Source organism: Onychostoma macrolepis, chromosome 24 (genome assembly GCF_012432095.1).
Source record: "Onychostoma macrolepis isolate SWU-2019 chromosome 24, ASM1243209v1, whole genome shotgun sequence".
NCBI classification, from domain to species: domain Eukaryota; kingdom Metazoa; phylum Chordata; class Actinopteri; order Cypriniformes; family Cyprinidae; genus Onychostoma; species Onychostoma macrolepis.
The window spans coordinates 18,201,330-18,229,228 of NC_081178.1; the positions used below are offsets into that span (position 1 = coordinate 18,201,330).

At 35.2% G+C, this 27,899-nt stretch overlaps 1 protein-coding gene across 2 annotated transcripts; it reads right to left on the bottom strand.

Annotated features, from left to right (window-relative positions):
• On the bottom strand, positions 1 to 27,849 carry lztfl1 (leucine zipper transcription factor-like 1). 2 transcript variants are annotated; one of them, XM_058765565.1, is made up of 10 exons: positions 27,605 to 27,849; positions 25,842 to 25,966; positions 25,534 to 25,728; positions 3,672 to 3,729; positions 2,283 to 2,354; positions 2,138 to 2,203; positions 1,681 to 1,758; positions 926 to 1,084; positions 493 to 596; positions 1 to 387 (listed from the first exon to the last, which is right to left on the bottom strand). In XM_058765565.1, the coding sequence occupies exons 1-10, from the start codon at positions 27,605 to 27,607 to the stop codon at positions 369 to 371; spliced, it is 879 nt and encodes a 292-aa protein (XP_058621548.1). In that variant the 5' UTR covers positions 27,608 to 27,849; the 3' UTR covers positions 1 to 368. The 2 variants fall into 2 exon arrangements, with proteins under 2 accessions (XP_058621548.1, XP_058621547.1); XM_058765564.1 differs by having other exon boundaries at positions 926 to 1,102; positions 27,605 to 27,848.
• Positions 27,850 to 27,899: the final 50 nt, after the last annotated feature.

Below are 27,899 nucleotides of genomic sequence, written 5' to 3' on the forward strand. Positions count from 1 at the left end.
TAAAACAGAAATAATTTATTATTATTATAATGCACAGATATGTAGTTCTTTGAAACAATGTTTGACAAGAGTGTTGAGCTGTATTCTTTCCTGTAAAGAAGGGAGCAAAGCTATGGGCAATAAATTTCCTCCTAAGCAAAGTGAACCCACAAATATATGAGGGTACTTGCAAAAATGTACTTTCAGGTAACCAGCTGTAAATAGTGAAAAATACAGAGAGGTGATGAATAACTAAGTAACTGTAGTGTGAATGTCCAAATAATATTTCTAATCCACTGTAAACCGTACAACAAGTTGTAGTTGATACATCAGATCCAGTAGTGATAATCTTTGTTGACCTCTTCATGTGTGTCCATGTGGGTTAAAATTCACTCATCTGATTCATACCTGAGGAGGGAATATAATGCAACAAATTCATAAATATATATTTAATTTAAACCAAAGGCAGTTTCTCACAACATTTCAGTGATAGTCATAATAGAGAAACTGTACCTTTGTAATCTCTTTCTCAGATCTTTAATCTGTTCATTCTTTTTAGTGAGAATCTCCTTCATGTTGCGGTAAGCAGCCGTCTGCTGAAATTTCTTCTCCAGTTCCTTAATGGGTAAATAAACATAATATGATTAATCAAACACATCAACCTTCACTTATATATTTAAAAACATATACATTTATACAATAAATATGAACAATAATGATTACTGTTATTAATAATACTTGATTAATCAAGTAAATAAATGACTTGAAATAATGAATTGAATAGGTCTGTAAAAGAGACTTCAACAGTGTTTTTATAGGTTAAAGTTGACTTTCATATGTGGAAATAAACTGAATATGTATCTGTTTTTTGCAATATGATTTCAGTGTGAACAATCAGAAATTCAGATTAGTGTCTGATAAGTGCTACAGTGCTGAATAAGTGTACCTTCTCAGCAAGTGAAAGTTGCTCCTGGACACGGAGCAGGTCATGTTTAGCAGATACCAGGCAGTCCTGCAGGTCTTTCTGAGAAGCAACGTTGGCATTCAGGGTCTTTTCAAAGTCAGCCTGCATCGCTGCAACTGTGCCTTCCAGATTTGTGATCTCCTGAGCATGTATTGCAGACTATCAAAGAAAATGCCTATAAATTGTTTGCCATTATACTGTTGTGTGTACAATTTACAAAAAAATAATAATAATAATTACAAGAATATATCATACGGTATACTTTGCAATAAAATTAAAACAGCACATACCACAGAGTTTCCATGAAGCCAAACAGAAAGTTATATAAAAAAAAAAGGTGAGAAAAAAAAAAAAAAACCTCATAAACAAAACAAAGCAAGTCATATTACCAACAAGCTAAATTTGCCAGTTTGGCTCAGTCAGTGATATACAGTATTTAAAGCCCAAAGTATACTCTGGCAGTCCGTGTTCCACACAACACAATTTATCATCATCAGAAGTGTCTGCGGACATCCGCACACATCGTCCACATGCAGCCCAATTTTGATGTCTGTGCAGACGATCTGCATACAACAGCGCAGACGCGAGGTGAATGTTGAGACCAAACATGGTACTGCACGTGTGTCGAACCTGTTCATCCGCGGTTGAGTATACTTTCAAATCTGCGTGGACACAGCTACAGCTGTGTACGAGACAGAGCGGAACACGGAAAAATAAATATACCTGGGCCTTTATACCTGTTGATCTCCTTGGCTCTTCCGAAGGTCTTTCAAGGCTCTCTCAGCTTTTGACTTGTCATCCAGAGCACTCATGGCCTACAATACAACAGTTAAAAAGGCAACACACAAAATAATGTACAATAAAAGGGCCCCTAAATCTGTTTAGACACTGTCAAAATTAAAAACGTCTTAATGTTATTGCATTAGATACAAAATATCAAATTAAAATTTCTTAAATTCCTTTTATTTAAAGAAATGTAACACAACTTTTAAAGTTTTTTAAACGTAAGCACACTTTTAAAGCAAAATATATTTAAAAATATATATATCTGCTGGTTTTAATTAAAAAAAAAAAAAAAAAAACATTTCAGAGACCACAGTATATATCAAGTTTACCAATTTAGTAAAGACATTCTGAGTTTTTACTATTTTTAGTTAAACATTATTATTATTATTATTATCACCATTTCTTCACCTGAGATTCCAAAGTTCTGAGTCTAGCTTTCAGTTTGTCATTGTCCTCTTGTAGTCTGGAAATCTCCTAAAAAAGAAAAGAAAAACTTCTTTATATACAGAACCTGTGTACATATTCTATTCAAAAATAATAATAATAATAATACCTTCTGGAGTAGTTCAGACACACCTCCTTCATTCAGTGGTGCTAATTTTGGCTTACTAGACTCCTGATTTACCTAAAAGCAAATAAAAGATGCTTAATGTAGTTCACCATGAACAGACATTGTACTTTCATATAGTACTGTCATTTTTATGAAAAACATAAAACAAAAATTCAATTGTTGTGGTTTATTAGCTTTGAAGCCATTAATAATGCTCATCTGAGGTACTTTAAAAAAATTGCAAAATAAACTCAACTTAATGCATTTCATGGGGTCTTTAAATACATAATTGATAATACATAATAAAGTTGAACCCATGAACTTGTGACCATGGCAAGATACTAAGGGAATTTTAAGGGAAGTTGTTTTGAACATTTTATTTGCTACCATTATAAGATTAGCATGAAAAGCTATAATTAAAAACATCACATCACATGACCAGTGTTGGGGGTAACGCATTACAAGTAATGCAAGTTACGTAGTCAGATTGCTTTTATTAAACTATACTTTTTCAAATAAGTAACGCAGTTACTTTGTTTCCCAAGTCTTGACTGACTGCTCTCATATTGCCCTGTTGAGAGAAATCAAGAGTAAGTGCAGAGGCGTTGTGTGTGCTGTGTGAACATGCTTACTGTAGTTCTAAACTAAATATGAACATGTATTTACAGAATGACATATTCACTATTCCTCAAAATGAATAAAAACAGTCAAATGCAAACTCAGAATATTATAGAAACCTGCAATAATTAAATGTTAAATAAGAAAAAGATCATTTATATATTTAATCCCATTTCATTAACCAATGTCTTTGCTACTGACCTTCAATGATCCAATTCAACCATCCTAAGCAAAAATGACACATTTGTGTTTATTATTATTATTTATTATGACACATTTTTGTTATTGTTGAATAGTGTTGAACTTTCTTCTCCAGTGTAATATTCTTCATGCAATTTGTTTGAGCTGTACAGACATGAATTTACATTTCTTTCAGCTTGGGGTGTATTCATTTCACTTTTGTTGTGAAAAGAGCTTTTACATTTGTAAAAGAAGAACTTTTTTATATTAAAATCAAACAAGCAAGCACTTCCCAGATTTAAAAAGTAACTCAAAAGTAACATAGCACATTACTTTCCATAAAAAGTAACTAAGTAACACAATTAGTTACTTTTGCGGCAGTAATGCAATATTGTAATGCATTAGTTTTAAAAGTAACTTTCCCCAACACTGGCCATGACAGTCTAGAAGGACAAAAGATGTATTTCACACATTAACCGGCAAAATGTGTGAATTCTGTGCAGGCTGCAGATGTCATATATAATATGCTACAAAAATAACTGACTACACCTATCAGAGACTGATGTGTCATGTCAAGACCTGCAATGAGCTCACCTTGCTGTTGGCTTTGAAATCAGTCTTCTCAAACTCAGCTACTTGCTCCAGTAATTCTCTAATAGGATAAGAAAAAAAATTAAAAATAAATAAAAACAGGGAATGAGAGAAATGTAAGGATTCATTATGAATTTGGCACAACAGATGATTATATATCATCTAATTACAGACAACCTAATAATAAATAGTTATAATTAACTTTAAAGGAGTCAAACCATAAGGATACACACTTCTATCTTATAGTATATATAATATATATACTGTATATATAAGGAAGGAGAAGTGTGTATGATCTGTATATTTACATGTATACGTATGTATAGCATTTAGACATTTAGCAGAATATCCAAGCTGCCCTTTTCCATACATTCAATCCAAGTGAATGGTGACAGGGACTTTCAAGCTTCAGAAATGTCAAAAAAAAAAAAACCTATCATTGACATCACTGAAGTAGTCAATATAACTATAACAGATTACATCTGTTAAACTCATGCCCATGGTTGATAGATCAAAACTGAACTTCTTCAGCCAAGGATACCACATTATTTATTCTATCTGCTGGCAAAATAATCATCATCAAGGAAAAGAAAGTCATCAGCATGTCAAGAGAAGCAAATGGTATGGTCCAAAGGTTCTACTGATTCTTCTCCTGCTTAGCGGCGATATCAGGGTTTCTGCAGGATTTTTAAGCTCAAATTTAAGACTTTTTAAGACCTGCACAAATAAAATTAATACCATATGAGCAGGGTAGGGCAATGTCTATGGTAAACTATTAAACTGTAAAATGACTGTAAAAAGCATGATTTACAGTTCAGATATAAGTGTTCAGGAAAACAAAACGTTTTATAAAATGATACACTTCACATTTCAGCCTTTAAACCATTTTTTAAGAAAATGGATGAGTCAAAAATATTAATTACATTAATTTAAACAAGTATTAGCAATAAATTATTATATTAATTAAATAACATACAAACACATTTTACTGTTTAGATTTTTATAATGAATTATCTTCTTATTGACCCACCAGTTCACATTTACAGCTCTGCGTGTTTGCAAGGTAAAAACATGGGTCGATTTTCACATTGGTCTGAACAAAAAACCTAATGTTCCTGCAATACCGGAGGCTGCAGTTCTAGGACCCTATTTTTTGGGACAGTGCTATCTACTCCAACAGAGGAGACCTGATTCAAACATTAAACAAACAAACAGATGCAAAGACTAGATCCATGGAAACTATTCATTTTTTATCTTTCCATCTTATTTTTAATGTAAGAGCTAGCGTGAACCATTTGAGGGGAGTCAGCAATCTCCATTTAGCCTTTTTAGCTGTGCAAAACAGTTCATTGTGATGCTGGATGTTGTAAATTAGTATTTGTATTCAAATTATTTTACATTTATTGAAGTACTAATAATCACACCAATTTGTACCGCAAGTGTTTTACCATTTACTGCACTTTAAGTTTGTCATGCATCAGACATGAAGCGCCATGCTAATGAACTGAAGTCTCTTACAGACACAAGTCTTTCTTTCCAAGAAAACTGAATTTAAAACCAGAATATATAGAATATATTGAAATAAATTAGGTTAAATATTTCAAGAGGGTTACCAACGGTATGTTTAGGGTTAGGAGTTGGTTAGGACAATAATTAAGTGTATACAATTAAACAACTACATAATTCCTTAAAAATAATAATATACAGAATTGAATAGCAAGTGCTATAAAATAGTATGAGCCACTAATATTTGGTCATTTAGCAGATTATTTTATCCAAAGCGACTTATAAATGAGGACAATGGAAGCAATCAAAATCAACAAAAGAGCAATGGTATGCAAGTGCTATAACAAGTCTCAGTTAGCTTAATGCAGTACACATAGCAAGGTTTTTTTTTTTTTTTTTAAAGAATAGAATTAGAATAGAGAGTGCTAGAGTTAGAGGGTCAAATAAAGATGGAAGAGATGTGTTTTTAGCCGATTCTTGAAGATGGCTAAGTACTCAGCTGCTGGGATTGAGTTGGGCAGGTCATTCCACCAGGAAGGAACAGTTACTGTAAAAGTCTGTGAAAGTGATTTTGTGCCTCTTTGGGATGGTACAATAAAGCGACGTTCACTTGCAGAACGTAAGCTTCTAGAGGCACATAAGTCTGAAGTAATTAATTTAGGTAAAGGGGTGCATAGCCAGTGGTCGTAGCTATTGGTAGCCAGTGCAAATTGATAAACAGAGGTGTGATGTTCTTCATTCTTTCTTACATTATATTTGGCTCATTAAAAATTAATCTTGCTGCATGTTCTGGATTAATTGTAAAGGTTTGATAGAACTGGCTGGAAGACCTGACATAATACATACATACAAAAAATAAATAAATAAAATAATAAAAAAAATATATATATAGGGTCCTAGAAATCCGGTTCTGAAACTACAGCCTCTGGTATTGCATGAATACACTACTCACAACAACAGCCTTATTGAACATGCACATTCATTCTCTGCCAGCAGGAGGCACTTTCGAACGGTTTCCGCGGTAACAGCAGAACACAAAGCAGCACCGGACTTTGAAACGTGCTGCTCTCATATTTATTTATAGCTTTTTGAAATTTAATTGTCACATTAAGCTGCATCGTGATTCTGGTCTGTACCCAAATTTAAGACCTCTTGAAATCATAATTAAGACTTTCTTATACAATTTAAGACTTTTTATGACCTTAAATTTGATAAAGTAAATTTAAGACATTTTAAGACTTTTTAAGGACCCGCGGAAACCCTGGATATACAGATGAACCCAGGACCATCAACAAACCAACATATAACTGAACCAGTAAGTGGATCGACAGTGTAATCCAAGCTGGAGTGTGAACTGTGGTGCAGAGATCAGTGGACCTTCAGGGTGCAAGCTGGGAGATGTTGGGTGTTTGGCCAAACTACCCTTGGATATCTTACAGGATGTGCCCATGCTTGAAATATCAGAGCTCTGTAATAGTCCTGTCCTTGATTCAGAGAGTTTTGGTGAGTTTAAACCATCCCTTATCTGTAAACAATATAATGTGTTGTCTGGAGTAAAGCAAACAAACAAACTACAGGTACTTTATGAAAACTCAAAGACAAAAGGAGCCATCAACCATGCTTCACAGAAACAGAAACAGTTTAAATTATTTCAGACTGTGAACCATGCCAGAGTGATTTGGGATTCAAAACTCAAACCAAAGGGTATTTTAGGGGGCCACCTGAATATCCAAAGTATTATATCAAAGAGGGATCATGTTGACCATCTGCTTATGAACTCAAACCTGGATTTGTTAGCATGGAGTGAAACTTGGTTGTCTACCAATACACCAACATGCATGATTGATGTTCCTGGTTATAGTTGTTATAGAAAGGATAGACCATCACGAAGAGGAGGGGGAGTCATGATTTATATTAAGGATACTTTTAAATGTGCTGAGGTAAAATAGATATTGCTGGATTAGAATGTTTGGCGTTAAATGTTATAATGTCTGCAAAATATGCAGATGACAGTCATTTATGTATCGGCACAGACTCCACGCTTGGCTGCAGAAATATTAACAAATGAAATGACTGGTGTGTCACATTGGCTGAAAAACAACTGTTTGTCCCTGAACTGTTCAAAAACTGTCTCAATGTGTTTTTCAATTAGAAGGAAGGAAATGAGTGGTTTTTTGATATGCATGTAAAGAGGCTGTGTAGTACAATCAGAACAAATTTGAATTGTTTTTACATGATTAGACCCTATATATCTCTAAAAGCAGCAAAGTTATACATGCATGCAATAGTCTTTTCGCATTTATCTTATTGTGTGACTGCCTGGAGTCAGGTTTCTCAACTGACTATCAAACCTGTTAGATCTCTATATAAACAAACACTAAAAATTATGGATAAGAAACCAAATAGATGGCATCATTGTAATATTTGACAAAAATATAGTTTGCTTAGCTTTGAAAATTTTATAAATTTGTCTCTTATTAAAATGGTTTTTAAATATGTAAATAATCTTGCTCCAGAAATTATATGCCAATTAATATCAAAACAGAGTAGTAAGGGGATCACTACAAGAGGTGCAACTAATCATAATTGTACAGTACCAAAGAGAAAAACAAAATTTGCACAATTCACATTTTCAGTTCAAGGTACACTGCTTTGGAACAGCCTGCCAGCTGAACTCAAAAAGCAAAAAGAGTTGAACATTTTTCAAAGAAATTTGAAAAAGTGGTTCAAACAAAAGCAGGTTTGTGAACACTGATGGTCGTACTAATGGTTTTTGCTTGTTTTTTTTTTTGTGTGTGATTATTGTTTTGCTGTTGTTAAAAAAGCCTAACCAGGGACTGGGGCTGCAAATTAGCCTTTGGCTAGAAGCCAATATGTGGAGCATCGGCTGCTTGAAATTGTAGCAATGTTATACTGCATTGTCCCTGTTAAATAAACTAATAAATAAATAAATATTACTAGTCCATTTAAGTCTTCCACTCCAGTTAAAAAAAAAAAGCATATGAAGTTATGAATACTTTTGAACATTGTGTAGTACCTGCAGCTCTACATGTCCTTCAAAATGACCTCAAGATGAGAAAATCTTTATTTTTAACCAGGTCCTCAATCATTTTATACAAACAGCCTGTTTAATTCTAAGGCACAGAGGGAGGAAAATAGTCATTAAAAAAATTTATAAATAAAATATTATGACTGTTTTAGCTCAAAATTAAATTACTGACTTTTTAGTGGACAGTAGGGAAATAAAAAAAATAATGGGGGGAAAAAGTGTAAGACTATTCTGAAGGCAGAAAAAAGTTTATACATATCTCAAAGCTACAGAAAAGACATCAGTGACAAAGGCAGTTGCACCTGCTCGGACTCTCGGTTGTAGGTGGAGTCAAAGAAGGGACAGAGAGTAAGAGCCTCTAAAAAACACATACATGTCAGTTACACTCTTCTAAAAGGAAAAATAAAGCCCCTCCTTCTCCTTGTGAAAACAGTTTGTGGTAGGAAAACATTTAGCTGTGTGCACAGTCTGTGAAGATTGCGGTGTACACATAGGACGTGCAAATATGGGTGTTTTCCCTCTGTGTGAGGCCCATCCCTGATGTATCAAGGAGGGAGGATCATAAACAAACACATACAGCTGTTTACGTATTTAAAAGAGATAAAACACACTCGAACATGAACATACTGCACAAGAAACATATTACAGAACAGTTTTTGTGTGTAAATGCTACTTAGTTCTCTCAGATCTATGTCTGTAACTTTTATTGTAGTCCATTTGGACTTTTTACAAGTCTTCAAAAGTTATATGTTTTATGACTTTGTATGAGGATAAAAGTGAAGGAGGAGAAAAACATGGTTTCAATCAAGATGAAGGTAATGATGACAGACTTCATGTTTAGGTGAACTGTCCCTTTAAGTTGTGGTTCTCAACATTTTTGACTTGACCCCAAAATTTTGCTGAGGCACACTAGTGGAATTAGACTGGTCTCAATAATAATTCACACAAAAGATAAGACACATGCACACACATACACCGCCAAATTCACATGAAACCTAATTCACATGCACAAAAAAAAAAAATTCCGTGCACAAAAATGATTTCACCAGATCGCCTGCCCATCCAGTTCTGATAGTTAATGATAAACAAACTTGGCTTGCTGTCCTCAATGGAGGCTTGAACCCGAGGCTCAGCTTGAGCTCGGAGTTCAACCACCCATTGTGGTACAACCTAGAAGGAGAATGACAGAAATAGAGGAGGAGATGGGGAGGTGTAGGGATGCCAGTAGAATTGACACTGGGACGGTGCAATGAGTGCTGCTTATATAGGGTCGTAATGATGATTGACAGGACTGAATGATTAGGCTCCTCCCGAACCTACGTTTGGAACTTCATACATTTTTATACATTTATTATTTACAGTGGTGCCTGCAGGTGTACGGCTGTATGCACTGTGCGTACCATGAGCACTCAGACTGACCTGAGATTTGCCCCGCAAACATTTCAGCAGTAAATTATAGGCCCGTGTGTCCCGAATTTCTGTCGACTGAACCAGCCATGCCATTAATAATGAATGATCAGTCTTTTGAATGTCAAAGTCAATTTCTGCTTATAAACATTACGTCAAATAGAAAGAGAAAATCGTGCTACACGCACTTTCATGAGATCGGGTTAGACTACAACAATTAATTTGTAGCCTATTTTACAAATGGCAATACAATGAATTCATGACAATGTTTTACATTCAAACTACCCGTAAAATTTATAGTGAAAAGTTCTTTAAAAGCATTTGCTGCATGGATTAAAAAATAGGCTAATAAATAATTCACATATCAGACTAAATTGCATTGCAGAAAATCCTTTAAATTTTAAGGAATTCAGAGCAGAGCAACATAAAAATCAGAAAAAATATAAATCGGGCCTGTTTTAGGCTTTTCCTTATTTTTATATTTTAGAAAAATGACTCGTCATCTCCTCATTGGACGTGCCTTTAGAGAGAAATGCATCTTTACAGATTACATAATGAAAGAGTTTTTGTTTTCGATTTAAATTATTTTGTTTTAAAGTAGTAATTTAAAGCTTTCTATAGATATATTTATCATTTTTGTGACTCAATTTGTTGAGTTTCGGTTCATCATTGTGAAGCACTCCTATTCAAGACGAGACGGCAAGCGCATCCTCTGTTTTCCTATTTATTTTATAAAAGCACAACGTTTTGTTGATATTGTGAATGCACACAAATAAAAGTAGACTTTTTACAGTTCCGAATGATGTATTACTCTTACCTTTATGAGCAAAAAGTACGGCGTATTTTAAGTTGTTCCCACTATCAAGAAAAAAATGCAAGTGACCGCTCTGGTGCCTCCATGTCCTGCAAAGTGTGCTTCAGCTTCCACTCTTCACACAAACAATTAGATATGCACCTAGCGCACATTTATATAGTTCAAACCAGGGGCAGATCTAGGGGTGGGGCCAGAGGGGCACCGGCCCCCGCTGAAATCTGATTGGCCCCTGAAGTGCCCCTGTCCTGTCACTCATCGCTGATTTACGTTAGCGTTAAGTCGTTTGAAATTCAACCTGTGCACCACATCTTAACAAGCTTTAATTGTAAATATGAACGTGCATGTGTATGTATGAATGAATGAGGCATTTATATATATATGTACATATATATATATATGACATGTATAGCCCCGCATCATTGACATTACCAGATGTTACAAAACACCGCTCATTCAAGGACGTGCATTTATTGCATAGACAGCGCAAGAGCATAACGTAGGCTGCAGTAAGTGTCTAAAACGAATGTGCACAGTTCAAATGAATAATACAATTTGCGCTATTTAACTTAATTCTGTTGAACCTACTTTACAAAGAAAACTTTTTTTCTAAAATAAAAGCGTGCGGTTTCTTGGGTGGAAGTTGTGTACGTTACATTTGGTTCCAAGAGCGTTTTCTTTCAGAATCATCACTGACATGTAGAAAAACTGTAGCATTTTGTTTAAAATGAAAGTAAGATAAAGATCCTCACGTCACATAGACCCGGTGTGCTAAAACTGTTTGGCTGAAAATAGTGGAATAGTGTGGAAAGTGCATAATATTAGTCTGTGTGGAAGCATGATATGATTCTCGGTAACACTGCAATAAGGAATGAAACTATTACCGGTTTGATGATGAAATTTCGACAGTTACTTTTACTGTTTTACATTTTAATTATCATTAAAACTGAATTTGATTATTGTATAGTGTAATGTATAGTGTAATTCACACTTGAAGTCAGAGGGCGCAGATAACTCATAGATGTTTTATGGCGTTCCAGCAAATTCCATACGCATCACTAAATATAAATAAATCAGTCGCGTAGCTACGGGTGAGCCCGGGCCCACCCACTTTCATCTGTGGCCCACCCATTGAGAAGTTTGTAATTTTCCAAATGGATGTAATTTATTAAATGATACTAATAAACGTCTTATTTCACTGTAACTTTATTTATTAACAATATTAAACGCTTGTTTTCATGGTCAATTTTAGGTCGTTTTCCCTCTTCCTATAGGTGCATCATATGCTTGTCAAAACGATGATTCGTCTGTTTCTGTTAGTCCATCCCACAATGTTATGTTTACGACGTAAGGATATAATAATAAAATGCGCGCGTTTGTGAAGTTCAATTTTAAATTAGCCGGACATAAATCAGATCAATTCTTTTAAAAAGTAAAAGTATTAGCAATAAATCCGGACAGTCTACAAATGAAACCCGACAGGCCACCTGAGGGTGCTGGATTTATCAATCGGAAACTTCTGAACCAAGCGTGTTTGAAGCATAATATTAGCACAGGTACAGCGTTTGATCCGCTAAACAGATGCGTCCTTTGTGGAAAGAAACACATAAACATTGTGGTAGATCCTGGTCGCCACAACAAACTGCGTAATTTGCAGCTGCGCACATTTCTGCGGTCCTCAATGTGCGTGAACTGACAGAGACGTTTGATTATGAAATCATCAGCGAAGCCCCATTGTTTCACACTGAGGTAATGCTTTTTAATAAACTTACTTTAGCGTAAGTTTAACATTAGCAATACATTTGTTGCCGTGTTTATTCATCTTTGTTAACCAGCTCAGGCAAATGTTAACAGATACAACTTTTGTCCTATCAGTAAATTTTGAAATGAACATTAACATAACTTACTAATGTTAATGCATGCTTTAGAAGTATGTGTAATGAACCTTGGTGCTGTATTTTTTGTTGGCAATTTGACATGCAGTTTTCATATGCTACACACTTGGCCCACCCAGTTTTATGTAGGCCACCCACTTAAACATTTCTGGCTACGCTAGTGAAATGAATATAAAGCAGATCTAAACATTTTCACCGATGAAACATGAAAACAATAAACACACGATTGCGACAATATATTGTTAATCTGTGTTATTCAAGCCATCTCAGCTATTTTTTAAGAATAGTATATATTTATAATGCAATTCTAACAGACCCAGCCGTTACCTATGAAAATAATGCATTTTTTGCCTCATTAATAAGAAGCCTCATCAGATTGCATAAGTTGTTTCAAACACTCAGTGGCGTTTTAAAATGGGTTTTTAGTAAATATATGTGTTGGTGGGTGTCTATGCTGTCTAGTCAGTAGGCAACTTAATAGGTTTTGGAACAAAGCTGTTTCTTTGTGTTGTTTATTTTGTTTTATTTTATTTTTCTTTCTTTCTTTTTATTTGCTAGCTATGTTTGTAAACCATTTTAAACCAACCGTCATCACTCATTATATAGGTTAATAAATGCACTAAAAAAATGTCTTTGAAAAGAAATCTTGTGTGAAAGTGTGCAAAGAAAGCATGTGGTTTTAAATAAAAAGAAGACAGATAAATAAAATAGAATTAGAATAGAGAGTGCTAGAGTTAGAGGGTCAAATAAAGATGGAAGAGATGAGTTTTTAGCCATTTCTTGAAGATGGCTAAGGACTCAGATGCTCGGATTGAGTTTGGCAAGTAATTCCACCAGGAGGGAACAGTTCATGAAAAAGTCTGTGAAAGTGATTTTGTGCCTCTTTGGGATGAACAATAATGTGTCGTTCACTTGCAGAACGTAAGCTTCTAGAGGGCACATAAGTCTGAAGTACTGAATTTAGGTAAAGGGGTGCAGAGCCAGTGGTGGTTTTGTAGGCAAACATTAATGCCTTGAATTTTATGCGAGCAGCTATTGGTAGCCAGTGCACATTAATGAACAGAGGTGTATCTATCTATCTATCTATCTATCTATATATATACAGGTGCTGGTCATATAATTAGAATATCATCAATAAGTTGATTTATTTCACTAATTCCATTCAAAAACTTGAAACTTGTATATTATATTCATTCATTACACACAGACTGATATATTTCAAATGTTTATTTCGTTTAATTTTGATGATTAGAGCTTACAGCTCATGAAAGTCAAAAATCAGTATCTCAAAATATTAGAATATTTACATTTGAGGTTGAATAAATGACCATCCCTACAGTATAAATTCTGGGTATCTCTTGTTCTTTGAAACCACAATAATGGATAAGACTGCTGACTTGGCAATGATCCAGAAGACGAACATTGACACCCTCCACAAAGAGGGTAAGTCACAGAAGGTCATTACTGAAAGGTGTGGCTGTTTACAGAGTAAATGCAAAGTTGACTGGAAGGAAGAATTTGGGTAGGAAAAGGTGCACAAGCAACAGGGATGACCGCAAGCTTGAGAATACAGTCAAGCAAAGCCGATTCAAACACTTGTGAGAGCTTCACAAGGAGTGAACTGAAGCTGGAGTCAGTGCATCAAGAGTCACCACGCTCAGACGTCTTCAGGAAAAGGGCTACCAAGCCACTTCTGAACCAGAGACAACGTCAGAAGTGTCTTACCTGGGCTGTGGAGAAAAAGAACTGGACTGTTGCTCAGTGGTCCAAAGTCCTCTTTTCAGATGAAAGTAAATTTTACATTTCATTTGGAAATCAAGGTCCCAGAGTCTGAAGGAAGAGTGGAGAGGCACAGAATCCATGTTGCTTGAAGTCCAGTGTGAAGTTTCCACAGTCAGTGATGATTTGGGCTGCCATGTCATCTGCTGGTGTTGGTCCACTGTGTTTTCTGATGTCCACAGTCAACGCAGCCATCTACCAGGAAATTTTAGAGCACTTCATGCTTCCTTCTTCTGACAAGCTTTATGGAGATGCTGATTTCATTTTCCAGCAGGACTTGGCACCTCCCCACACTGCCAAAGGTACCAAAAGCTGGTTCAATGACCATAGTGTTACTGTGCTCGATTGGCCAGCAAACTCGCCTGACCTGAACCCCATAGAGAATCTATGGGGTATTGTCAAGAGGAAGATGAGAGACACCAGACCCAACAATGCAGATGACCTGAAGGCCATTATCAGAGCAACCTGGGCTCTCATAACACCTGAGCAGTGCCACAGACTGATCGACTCCATGCCACGCCGCATTGCTGCAGTAATTCAGGCAAAAGGAGCCCCAACTAAGTATTGAGTGCTGTACATGCTCACACTTTTCATTTTCATACTTTTCAGTTGGCCAAGATTTCTAAAAATCCTTTCTTTGTATTGGTCTTAAGTAATATTCTAATTTTCTGAGATACTGAATTTGGGATTTTCCTTAGTTGTCAGTTATAATAATCAAAATTAAAAGAAATAAACATTTTAAATATATCAGTCTGTGTGTAATGAATGAATATAATATACAAATTTCACTTTTTGAATGGAATTAGTGAAATAAATCAACTTTTTGATGATATTCTAATTATATGACCAGCACCTGTATATGTATATATATATATATATATATATATATATATATATATATATATATATATATACACACACACACACATACATACGGAAATATTTAAGCTGTTATTGTTAAAGTTTCCAAAGACTTGAACGGTGAACTTGGCCCCTCTTTGTAAATGGTGGCCCCATTGTGGCCCCTGCTTCTAAAAAATCCTAGATCCGCCACTGGTTCAAACATTTAAACTAACATTGTGATATGCTTGAACTGTTTATATCTATAGATTTTATTTTAGGCAAGTCGTGATGATTTGAGAAGGCTACATTGATCAAACATAGGCTATGCATTTATATGAATATGCATTTATATTAAATATGCATTTAACGAACAAAAAGTGCTCCAAATGTTTTTAGAAATTAACTTTATAAAAAACTAAACGAACCCCCCCCCCACGTACCCTCGGAAGAAATCCTGCAGGCGCCCCTGATCAAGGCTCGAAATTGCGACCATTTTGGTCGCATATGCTCCCATAAATTAAGCTGTGCGACCTCAAAATATATTTGGGCGCATTTGTGCGAGTGCATATAATTGTTGTAGTGCGACCTGTTTTCATTTTTCTAAAAACGTTCACAGTTATGTGCCTTCTGTGTGCTGATATGGTGACCGGTCTGCCGTTCTATCAAACGTTATATAACTTCATCTTTACGTTCTTAAATTTAATGCAGATTTTAGATTAATAACGCCCGAAAAGGCGGCGTACAGTTTTCGGAGAGAATGGTTGAAATGCTGTGTGCTCTATGCACTGCATTCACTTTAAAGCCTGTGGGACGGAGTTTGCAGGTAACACTAACAGCATTCGCCACCGAATCTACACATTTTAAGCTCGAGAGCTTGGTTAAATACAGAGAGAGTACCAAATACAAGAAATGCAGGGACAAGTGTGTGGCAAAACGTTCAGGATCATCAGGTTCAATCGTTAAGGCCTTTAATTGTCAGGATGCTCAAGTAAGGGGCTGCAATAATATCGTAATTGTTGTTTTAACGATGCGCGATTTGACATTATCGAGTATATTGCAAAAACCAAACCAAACACCTACAGAGAGTGCATGCACACATGACGTGAAGTCTAGTAGGTTAGACCAGTGCGCGTGCGCATTTACAGTGCGTTTTCACTGCATGATTCAGTTTATTAAAATGCATAACAAAATTCAAGATATGGGGGCTTTATATCATTTCATATAGTTAATATCACACGGACAGTGCCGTTTTTTCCTCCATAGTTTCATAACTATATGAAATGATATAAAGCCCCCATATCTTGAATTTTGTTATGCATTTTAAGCATGATTACAAATGTGATATTGATTTTAAACAACAGTTCAATAAACAAGAAGTTAATATTAAGAGACTTACGTCTTAGACACCATATTTCCTGTTTTTGCTCCATTTCGACAACAAAAATAATATATAAAAATAAATAATGTTTTGCGTCTCTGAGCAACATGAAGGTGTTTCGTTCCTGAATTAATCAACCGTTTAAATGATTCGGTTCAATCGCAGTGACTCACTTATTAACAGTGACTTGATGCCACCTACTGGCGATTGTAATTTCACATTTAAGGTATCTTTTAATTTTTAAAAAATTATTTCAAATATCAGTATTCAACGTTTTATGTTTACAGTATTAAAACATTATATATGCATGTGTAACTGTAGGTTAAATGCATTCATGTCCTGCATTAAGTAGGGTGTAAGTGCATCTAAATGCCACTTCAGAAATTCAAAATTCAAATTCAAAGATCAATTTTGTTGATACTGATTTCATTTGCTTGATAACAGCCCAAATGTCTTCTTATTCTAATTGACTGATTAAATTTAAGAATTTGACTCAAATGATGATGCACACTTTTAGAAAAAAATGGCTTAATTGTGAAAATGACCATAAAAGGTAAAAATCAATTTAAACTTATTGGAAAAGATGAATTTCTATCACTGCTGTGAACTGACCACCACACAGAATATGAAGAATATCAAAATCAGCTGTCCACGGTAGTCCTTAAGACTACCAACACAATAACACAAGCAAAATCTCATCTAATTCTTGTTATCGATAAAAAAAGAGATATACATTTTTGTCAATATTGCACACCCCTGGCTGCCAGCCATTCTGCACAATTTGCAGAGCTGAATGTAAAATTTAACACGGCATACACCATCCTAACCCTCACCAAAGAGGAGCTCTCTCTCTCTGTTTAACCAAACTCAGATTAACTTAGGTGGTTTACGAAAGAAATCAGTCAGTGTTTCTTTTCATTTTCTCTCTTCTTCAGCCCTTTGCATTTCACGCGGTAGTTATAGCTCCCTCTCACCTGACAGTGGAAAGCAGTGACTGAGTGATTGACAGCTAATATATTAACCCATCTGCATTAAAGTTAAGAATGTAAAGATGAAATCTGTTAATATATAATTTGTAGTTATGGTGCTCATTAATTTTTGGTGGGTGCTCCTAAATTTTTGCTGGTGCTCCTAACTTTTTAAAGTTGGGAGCACCAGTGCTACCAAGTAAAAAAGTTAATTTCGAGCCCTGCTGATTATATAGATTAGATGTCCTAGTCTGATGTTATGTGGTATTCTCAAATGTCTTCATCAACAAAGTGATGAGCTTGCTTTGAGTGAAAGTATGACTTTCAGTTGACCTTTCAGCATGAGGCCCGACCAGAGCGGTGGAAAGGATGTGGCTTTGACAGTGGAGTGGGTGCATGGTTCAAATGTACTGACAGATCCTGCCTCACAGATTTGATCTCTTGAGAGAAATAAAGCATTCTGCCTCCAATTCTAAGCCCTTCCAAAAGTATTCTAATTCAGTCCAGTGATTAGCACAATGAGTTACTACACTACAACTTTGTTATAGGTCAGCTTACGATGTACAGGTTTTTGCATTCAGTGAATGCATGGTAGCAGCTGTTGGAATGATTTATTAATCAGTACCCCAACAGTATGCATTCGTTATCAGACTAGCACTAGATGTCTTTGTGAAGAAGTAGGGAACTGAAGTGCCTCAATGACATCTTCTCTCATCTTCTGTCCTGCTGTTTCTCTCCCCCGCCAGTAACAGTCCAGTTCTTGTTCATCAGTATGCAGTTTCCAAGCTGAACCTCTTCAATGAACTTCCTCCATTCCTGGTTCATGCCACAAAAAAATAAGCTACACCTTGAGGTTCAACAAACTCCTACTAGCCAAAAGCCAGTCTACAGTGGCATCTAGAAACTTTTACAACCCAATAGACCAAGTACGTTCTACCATCATTCCACCATTCATGCTTATAAAATCTAGTCAAAATTCTATTTCTGAGCTTTTCACATTTTGTAGACATTCCACATTAGTATGCATTTTGAAGTAGAGCTTTGAAGTAGAGCTTTGCCTAAATACTTCTGATATCAATCTACAAAATCTACTACCGGCAGATTCATTTAAAAAACGTTCTATGTCTGAAAGCTGAACCCACCCCTTGAAAATAGTTACGCAATTCGCAAAAAAATATTAAATTGAAATAAAGAATTATTTTTGACTTAGCTATGCAAGTGTCTTATATCACTCCACAGCCTTTTTCATTTCACACAATAAAATACATTCAACTCAAATAAAATGTATGTTTTTAATTTGCAAGTAGCCGTTTAATGGGGTATATTTTACATTATTACACAAACTAAAAAGACTACCTACTAAATAAATAAATATACACAAAATATAGACTATTTTTATTAGTGATGCACGATCATGGTTTTTCATGGCCGATTCCGATACCGATTTTTTACAAGCAAACCGGCCGATTCCGATACCGATTTCTGATTTTTTTTAATCAAAGCAACAAACAAGAAAGAATGAAAGTATACATAAACAAGATGTTTATTTGGTATTTAACAGGCCAAACTGGGTTTTGGCTATTGAAAATAACTGTAACCATCTGAAATTAACAGCAGTAACTGCACAGTAAGTAGGCTACATTCAATACAAACATAGGTACTGACAAAAGCATTTAGCTTTTGTTTTTAAATTGGGTTGAATCTATAAACTGGCCTTAAATGAAAACATTAACTGTAACCATGTCATTTTAAAAGGCAACAACTGCATAGTTCCACAATGCAAACAGCACAATCAAAACACATTCAACACTTCAAACAAAGATGTTACTTAATCAGCATTCAGCATTTGTTTTCATTTTTAAATTTGGTATAAAGAAAAAAAGGTCTTTACCAGTGAAACTAAATAAAACCAAAGTAGGTTATATGAATATATTATTCCAAAATGTTAAATCAAATAATGTTTAGTGCAACGAGTAAAACAAAAGTTTTTCAAAAGTGCATATGAGTTCTTCTTTACAAAAACAAGCATTTCAGCTTTGTCACAAGTAAGTCTGTTTCGTTTCTCATCCAACACGTGAGAAGCTGAGCTGAACAAATGTTCACTGTCTAAGCTTGTGCAGGGCGCGGACAGGTACTCTCGCGCAACTTCAGCGAGCGCAGGAAAACGGCTCTTATTTGTCCGCGATTAACTTGTCCTTTGCAGACATTGCAGATTGCAAACTTCACGTCCTGCGCACAGATTTTGAAATACTTCCACACAAATTACATGTTCGCGAATGATTAGGCCTACAAATGCAGTCTGTGCACGCGGGCGCACTTCTGAAAAAATCGACCGGAAAAAAGACAAAAAAACAATCGCACATTATAAGCAAAAACCGGCCGGTTCCGATTTATGGCCGGTAGTGTTGGGCGATATGGTAATTTTTCATATCGTCAGCCTGTGAGATCGCAGATACACGATATTATCGTGCATGGGTGGGTGGGGGCAAGAGACTGTCATAGGCTATTTCATAACTATTTGGTGATTTTAAACCGCACGTGCGTGAGAGAGAGAGAGCCTGGAAGCACCAATAACCGAAATAATATACTTTCAAATATACTGAAAAACGAACATGCTAAATATAAAAATATTTAAAACAGCTAGTTCATATATTCGGATACAGCAGTCATACATCGCTATTAGGACCGTGCATCCTACTGTGAAAAGTTTGCCGCATCGGCGCGGAAGTTATCAGTCTAAAAATCAGTCAAGGTGAAAATCAAAAGTAGATTTATTTTAAAGACCAAGAGTTTAACACTAAATATTGGACATAAATGAAAGTGATAAAAGTGTTTTCAGGTAAGTTAATATTTTTGGAGTAAAGTTAAATTAAACGGATATCAGTCATACAGCGCCCCATGAGTCCTGTTTTAGACTGATAACTTATTAACTGCATATTTTTTATAATAACGATGATGAAGAATAAGCATCAATGTTTTTTGTTAATGTGCTGTAAAGAAAACGAAATGCTGCCGGTGCAGTTTCGTCATGTTCATTCACAGCTCATAGCTGTTCAAGATGATGTCTAAAAGATGCACTCTTTTTGCACTCTTGACATAGCCTAATTTGTAGATAAAGGTTATCACCCTGCAGTTCAATTTCGATATGGGCTTAGTTTTAGAGTCCGTTTTTAAAACATTTCCAATGAGGATGAGAAGCTAATCCTCATTTGCGCGTCTGTGTGAAGTGCGGCGCTGAGGTGAAATAGTGGGGCAAATTGATAGCCCAATAATAATAGGCCGCCTAATAATAATAATAATAAGAATTTAATAGTAATAATTAGTTTTATACATTAATAGGAGAATGAGCCTAATATCGCCTTGACTATCGACAAAGACATCTTCTATCGTCGATATCTCTGACTATCGTCGATACACGATACTATCGTCTATCGGCACAACCCTAATGGCCGGTCAACCGGTGCATCCCTAATTTTTATGATGTAAGAGGCAACAGTTTGTTTGTTTGTTAATAGTTTAACCCCATGCCAGCTACCATCATATTCATGGCAAGAAAAGAAAGAAAAAAAGAAAGAAAGAAAAACAATTATAGATATAGACTATACAGAGTTTTTTAAAAAGTAATAAAAATAATAAAATATTTAGTTATTTAGCATATAAGAGTTATTTAGCATGTTATGCTCCTGTTTATTTGTATTACCAGATGGTTTGTTTCTTGCATTAAAGTTGCTATGAAACAGAAATATCACTAAATCTTGTCTTCCGGATATCCAATTGTAATGGATTATTGGAAAAGAGAAATGAAGAATGCAAGCTTGCAGGGGTGGGGTTTAAGCAAACTAAATAACTGGAGAAGGCTCACATACGTCACCAGATAGAAGTCTGTCATTTTCACTGTAAGGTCCAGTACTAACATTTTGATTAAGCTTTCTAAGGTCAATTAAAAAATGTAATTAAATTAAATAACTTATGCACAAATTAATTGTTCACAATAAAATTTAGATGCACTTAGAAAACATTCCACTTTTTTATTTAATGCTGAATTTAAAGCATTTGAGTTTTCATTGTTCTTGATGTAAACATACTTTAAACCAGTGGTCACCAATGTGGTGGCCCCACATTGGGGTAGCCCACATGGAGTCTCTGAGTCGCCCGCCAAGCACGTTCTATAAATAGCCTGAAATAGCGCCGGGCGATAAATGATATCATATCGAGATAATAATAAAATTTATGTTAATGATAAGCTCTGGACATTTTTACTCAATATGGATTAATCTAACATTCTATCACACAACAGAAATAAATGTTACAGCAGCCAGTCAGCACACGTCGCTAATAAGTCTCCATGGTCTGTGTGTCTCTGTGTGAATGCGTGGAGTAGTTTTGTCTGATACACAAACTCAAACACACATGACTTGCGGTGTTTTCAGTCTCAATATATGAGGACATGAACACATTAACTTCATCTCCAGAGCTGAGAGAGTCACTTCACCAGCTTTATGCAGTTTCATGAGAAAAATTACCGTCAAATACACGCTGAAACTAAAACTAAAACTGAAAGACCTTCACGACAAACCGTCAAAATAAAGGTCCGGGTTAACTTGAAATTATGACCGAATATATTACTACTGTATAATAAAATGCAATTCTCAAAGTAATAATAATAATATTATTTTTAAGGTATATCATACAACCAAGTTATTTTTTATTATTCATTTATACAGTTGTGCAGCATCTTATCTGATAAAATGAAAATGCAATGTTTTGTTGTAAATTCATTTTCATTTGATTACATTTTAAAAGATTGATTAAATTGTTAAAGTTTTATTAATTCATTTCACCAGAGACCATTTTTTATGATAAATTTGTATTGAATCATAAAACACAGAATCCATAATAAATCAAATGGAAAACACAGAATTTAGGGAAAAATAAAATGCATTTCATGGGGCCCTAAATTAAAACGTAGCTCCTCTGTGGAATTTAATTGTGAACAAAGTTATGTTTACCTTCATTCTCAAGGTCTAACAAACATGCGGAAAGCATTTCCTTCCCCATTAATGGTAAATGAATATCATGATAAATATCAATATTATATGATATGAAAAAAAAATATTGTGATAGCCTATTTTTATTTTTATTTTTTTTTATAAAAAAAAAATTAAAAAATTTGTAAAATGCTTGTGAGAAATCAATGTTTATTAATAGCAAGATATCAAGATATTGAAAAAAAAATTATATATGTATATATATTAGGGGTGTCGACGTTAACGCGTTAACACATGCGATTAATAAAACAATTAACGCGTTAATATTTTTTTTAACACAAATTAATCGCTTGATAATGTTTGACCCCAACTTCTTCCCGTCATCGCAGCGCGGAAGGTTATCTACCATTGTGTGATGAGGGCACAGCACCAGTGTTGCCAGGGTAACGGCACAAGTGGGCTATTTTGAAAATACAATTGCGGGAAAAATTACAGAGCCGTGGTTTGCGGTTTTTTGGGCTACTTTTATAATGTACCGCAACCGCTCAAAGTGTATATAGACAAATAAAAATTAAAATAGATTTTATTACTAATGTGTATTATATTTGGAATGTGTCCCTGGTAACTTGAGTTTCAGCAGAGCATACATGTTAAGGCTTTTACACAGTAGAAATAAATATAAGAAATTATATAAGATAATAAACACACGATTACAATAGGATATATCTGTATGTGATTTTTTTTAGTTGAATGTGTACATCTGAAATGCTAATTTGTGCAGCGATATAAAAGGCTATAAATAGCATATTTTAACAACAGTAAACGACCAAATTGCACATGTGATCGCAAAAGGAAGTTATTACAAACACTCGATGGTGGTTTGAAGTGAGTTCTGAGTAAAGTGTACTATTAATCTCATAAATTGTCTTATGAAGCACGATGTTAATGTTAGCTCTAATGCAGCTGCAGAACAGGTCCAATTCTTCTTCATAATGCATTTTCTCATAATACTTCACATAAGGTCGCAAGAAATGTTTTGTTGTATTTATTTAGAAATACTTTTGGTAATAGTTGGGTAAATGTATACTGGGATTGAAGCGATGTGGCTTGGTAAACGTTTTATTGCCAGTATAAAGGCTGATAATGTCTGAATAAAAACAAAAGAATGATGATAAAAGAATAATAAGGATTATGTCTCATACCTGGCGGAAGTGTGAAAGGTTCTGTTTCCTTAAACTAGTTTGTCATGCATTTCTTTTTCAACATATTTACAGGTAAATCCTAGTATTTTAAATTTGTGATTACATTTTTTAATCGATTGACAGCACTAATATACAGTGGGTACGGAAAGTATTCAGACCCCCTTAAATTTTTCACTCTTTGTTATATTGCAGCCATTTGCTAAAATCATTTAAGTTCTTTTTTTTTTTCTCATTAATGTACACACAGCACCCCATATTGACAGAAAAACACAGAATTGTTGACATTTTTGCAGATTTATTAAAAAAGAAAAACTGAAATATCACATGGTCCTAAGTATTCAGACCCTTTGCTGTGACACTCATATATTTAACTCAGGTGCTGTCCATTTCTTCTGATCATCCTTGAGATGGTTCTACACCTTCATTTGAGTCCAGCTGTGTTTGATTATACTGATTGGACTTGATTAGGAAAGCCACACACCTGTCTATATAAGACCTTACAGCTCACAGTGCATGTTAGAGCAAATGAGAATCATGAGGTCAAAGGAACTGCCTGAAGAGCTCAGAGACAGAATTGTGGCAAGGCACAGATCTGGCCAAGGTTACAAAAAAATTTCTGCTGCACTTAAGGTTCCTAAGAGCACAGTGGCCTCCATAATCCTTAAATGAAAGACGTTTGGGACGACCAGAACCCTTCCTAGAGCTGGCCGTCCGGCCAAACTGAGCTATCGGGGGAGAAGAGCCTTGGTGAGAGAGGTAAAGAAGAACCCAAAGATCACTGTGGTTGAGCTCCAGAGATGTAGTCGGGAGATGGGAGAAAGTTGTAGAAAGTCAACCATCACTGCAACCCTCCACCAGTCGGGGCTTTATGGCAGAGTGGCCCGACGGAAGCCTCTCCTCAGTGCAAGACACATGAAAGCCCGCATGGAGGACTCCAAGATGGTGAGAAATAAGATTATCTGGTCTGATGAGACCAAGATAGAACTTTTTGGCCTTAATTCTAAGCGGTATGTGTGGACAAAACCAGGCACTGCTCATCACCTGTCCAATACAGTCCCAACAGTGAAGCATGGTGGTGGCAGCATCATGCTGTGGGGGTGTTTTTCAGCTGCAGGGACAGGACGACTGGTTGCAATCGAGGGAAAGATGAATGCGGCCAAGTACAGGGATATCCTGGACGAAAACCTTCTCCAGAGTGCTCAGGACCTCAGACTGGGCCGAAGGTTTACCTTCCAACAAGACAATGACCCTAAGCACACAGCTAAAATGACGAAGGAGTGGCTTCACAACAACTCCGTGACTTTTCTTGAATGGCCCAGCCAGAGCCCTGACTTAAACCCAATTGAGCATCTCTGGAGAGACCTAAAATCCACCAACGCTACCATCCAACCTGACAGAACTGGAGAGGATCTGCAAGGAGGAATGGCAGAGGATCCCCAAATCCAGGTGTGAAAAACTTGTTGCATCTTTCCCAAAAGACTCATGGCTGTATTAGATCAAAAGGGTGCTTCTACTAAATACTGAGCAAAGGGTCTGAATACTTAGGACCATGTGATATTTCAGTTTTTCTTTTTAATAAATCTGCAAAATGTCAACAATTCTGTGTTTTTCTGTCAATATGGGGTGCTGTGTGTACATTAATGAGGAAAAAAATGAACTTAAATGATTTTAGCAAATGGCTGCAATATAACAAAGAGTGAAAAATTTAAGGGGTCTAAATCGTTCCATTACCCACTGTATATGTATGTATATATATATATATATATATATATATATATATATATATATATATATATATATATATATACACACACACATATAATTTTTTCATATCTTGACTTTTGAATATCTTGAATGAATATATACATACATATATATATATATATATATTTATACACATACACATATATTGGAGTATATCAAACAAGTAGCCCTTGAGACTATTTTATCCCTTCAGGGAGCCCTCACTCACAAAAAGGTTGGAGACCCCTGCTTTAAACCTTTAACTCTTAACCATTTAACCTCTTCCATCTCCTCACCTGTTTTCCAGCTCAGAAATGTCTGTTTGCAATCTTAGGTAGAATTTCTCTGCCTGGGAAAAGAGTTGTCGCAGGAGCAGCACATTAGTGTGAGCTGTGTTTATGAGTTCCATCTCCACTTCTCCACGCACCAGCACCTGCAGCCCGTCCAGCATGTCAGATACCTCATCCACCGTATATGTCTCCTCCATGAGCCTTTAATATGGATGTAGAGAGGGAAATAAAAAAGTCAGAAAGGAACATTTGAAAACAGTAGCTAAAAGAGAGTTACTGCTAATATGTAAGTGACATAGGCTGCAGTCCCTCACCTACTGTCTTTCAGGTCTTGGAAGCAAGAGTCGATTGTCTTTAGTCTCAGTGCCCGTTTAGAGCGGGCAAAGCGCATGTAGTTTATAACCTCATTCTGATGATGCTCATTAAACCCAAAATCAGCCTGTAGGTAAAGGCAAAGAATATTACATTTAATGGCAATCTAGACTTTAAAGACAAATTTTGTAGCAAAAAAAAAAAAAAAAAACACTATAGAGAAACAGCGCCTCCTTCTGGTTACATGACACTTTAACACCAATCTACTGTACTGTACTGAGAACTATAAGAATTTCATTGTAAATTTCACACTACAACTTTGAAGCTGACTTTCATGTCTGGTTTAAAGATGTTAAACAAAGTTATGTATACTTTGTGCAATAACAGGGATGTTTTTCTGAACATTTTAATATTGGTTTTATAGTATAATGTCATGTAGTTTAATTGTTTAATTAATTTATATGGTTAAATTATATTATTTTATTTTTCTAGAAATTAAGCCTTGTGCAATGTAAAGGACATATATTTATGTCTATCTGACATAATTTGGGCTAAAAACATAACAGCAAGAAATATCAAATCATTATAATTTCATTATAGTTATAAAATCATCATAATTTTTTGCAGATCAAACAGTAATCACTCCCCTATACTATCATTATTGATATAATTAAACAGTTAGTGTTTTTTGTTTTAATTAAACACTGCATGAATAAGATACGCCATATAGACAATAATAACTAATAATAATAATAACAACTATAAAACTATAACCATATAATAAATAATAACTAACTATTGTCTGTACTTAAAATGATTGCGTGTATTGGAAAATTCACATAATTCCTATCACATGAACTTGCCATTTGAGTGTTTGATGTAAGGGTATTTAATTGTATACATAACTTAGCTTAAATGGTGTTCAAGTTTAATGGATTTAAATGGGTTCAGTGCCGTATGAAAAAATATGATTAACAGTCTGAAAATCAAACCTTGTGCATTATAGGGAATAATATTTAGAGATGTTTACAGTTGTTTAGATACCTTTATCTCAAACGGTGTCAGAGTTTAATGAATTTAAGTGGGTACAGTACATAAAACATCAAAAATATGGATTCAGTACCATATATAAAATAAAAAAAGGAATAATCTGAAAAAAACAAGCCTTGTGCATTATAGATAATACTATTTAGAGATTTTTACAGATGGTTTGGTACCTTTATCTGAAATGGTGTTGTCGTTTAATGGATTTCTATTATTTCATACATTGAAAGTTGCAAAATCACTATAAAACACATAAAATGCTAATTCCAAAAACGGAGTCTTGTGCAATAACAGGGATGTTTTTCTGAACATTTTAGTATTGGTTTTATAGTATAATCTCATGTAGTTTAATTGTTTTATTAATTTATATGGTTAAGTTATATTATTTTCTTTTTCTAGAAATTAAGCCTTGTGCAACGTAAAGGACATATATTTATGTCTATCTGACATAATCTGGGCTAAAAACATAACAGGCGCAAAGAGTTTAATTGATGTGAAACCGAATGTAATGAATATCAAACATCAAACTAACTTTACCTCAGTAAGTTAGATCTAGCTAGTCTTCCCTTAACGCCCCTTCTTTAAATAGCTTATTTTAGAGATTAGATCAGTTTATTGCTCAGAAATAAAATGTAGTTGAATAAAGTGGTAAAATATAGCCACACGCATGATTTATTCTCTAATTTTCCTCCAGCTAATGTTAGCTGGCTAAGCTACTTACCATTACAGCAGGGTGATGCAGAAGAGTTTTAACGTGGCAAGAAGAAAAATAAACGTCACCAGAATTAAATGTAGAGCGTTAACATAAGGTTCGAATATGAAAAGGCACTGTCATGAAAATAGACTGGGAATGATGTGAAGGACTGTAAGATTTGCAATGAACGTTAGCGAGAAGAGCCTTGTTGTGCTTCTGGGTCGCGTTTGGAAACGGAACAGCGTCACTCCGTTACTAACGACACTAGAGACGGAGCGCATGCCCAGTAGCTTTTGCTGTGTGCCTTCTAGCATTAACCCGG

Coding starts and splice junctions, on each gene's coding strand:
- lztfl1 (XM_058765564.1), bottom strand. Junction 25,729..25,841: donor CAAGACCTGAAAGACAGTAG/GTGAGGGACTGC, acceptor TCCATATTAAAG/GCTCATGGAGGAGACATATA. Junction 597..925: donor AACTTTCACTTGCTGAGAAG/GTACACTTATTC, acceptor TTACCCATTAAG/GAACTGGAGAAGAAATTTCA.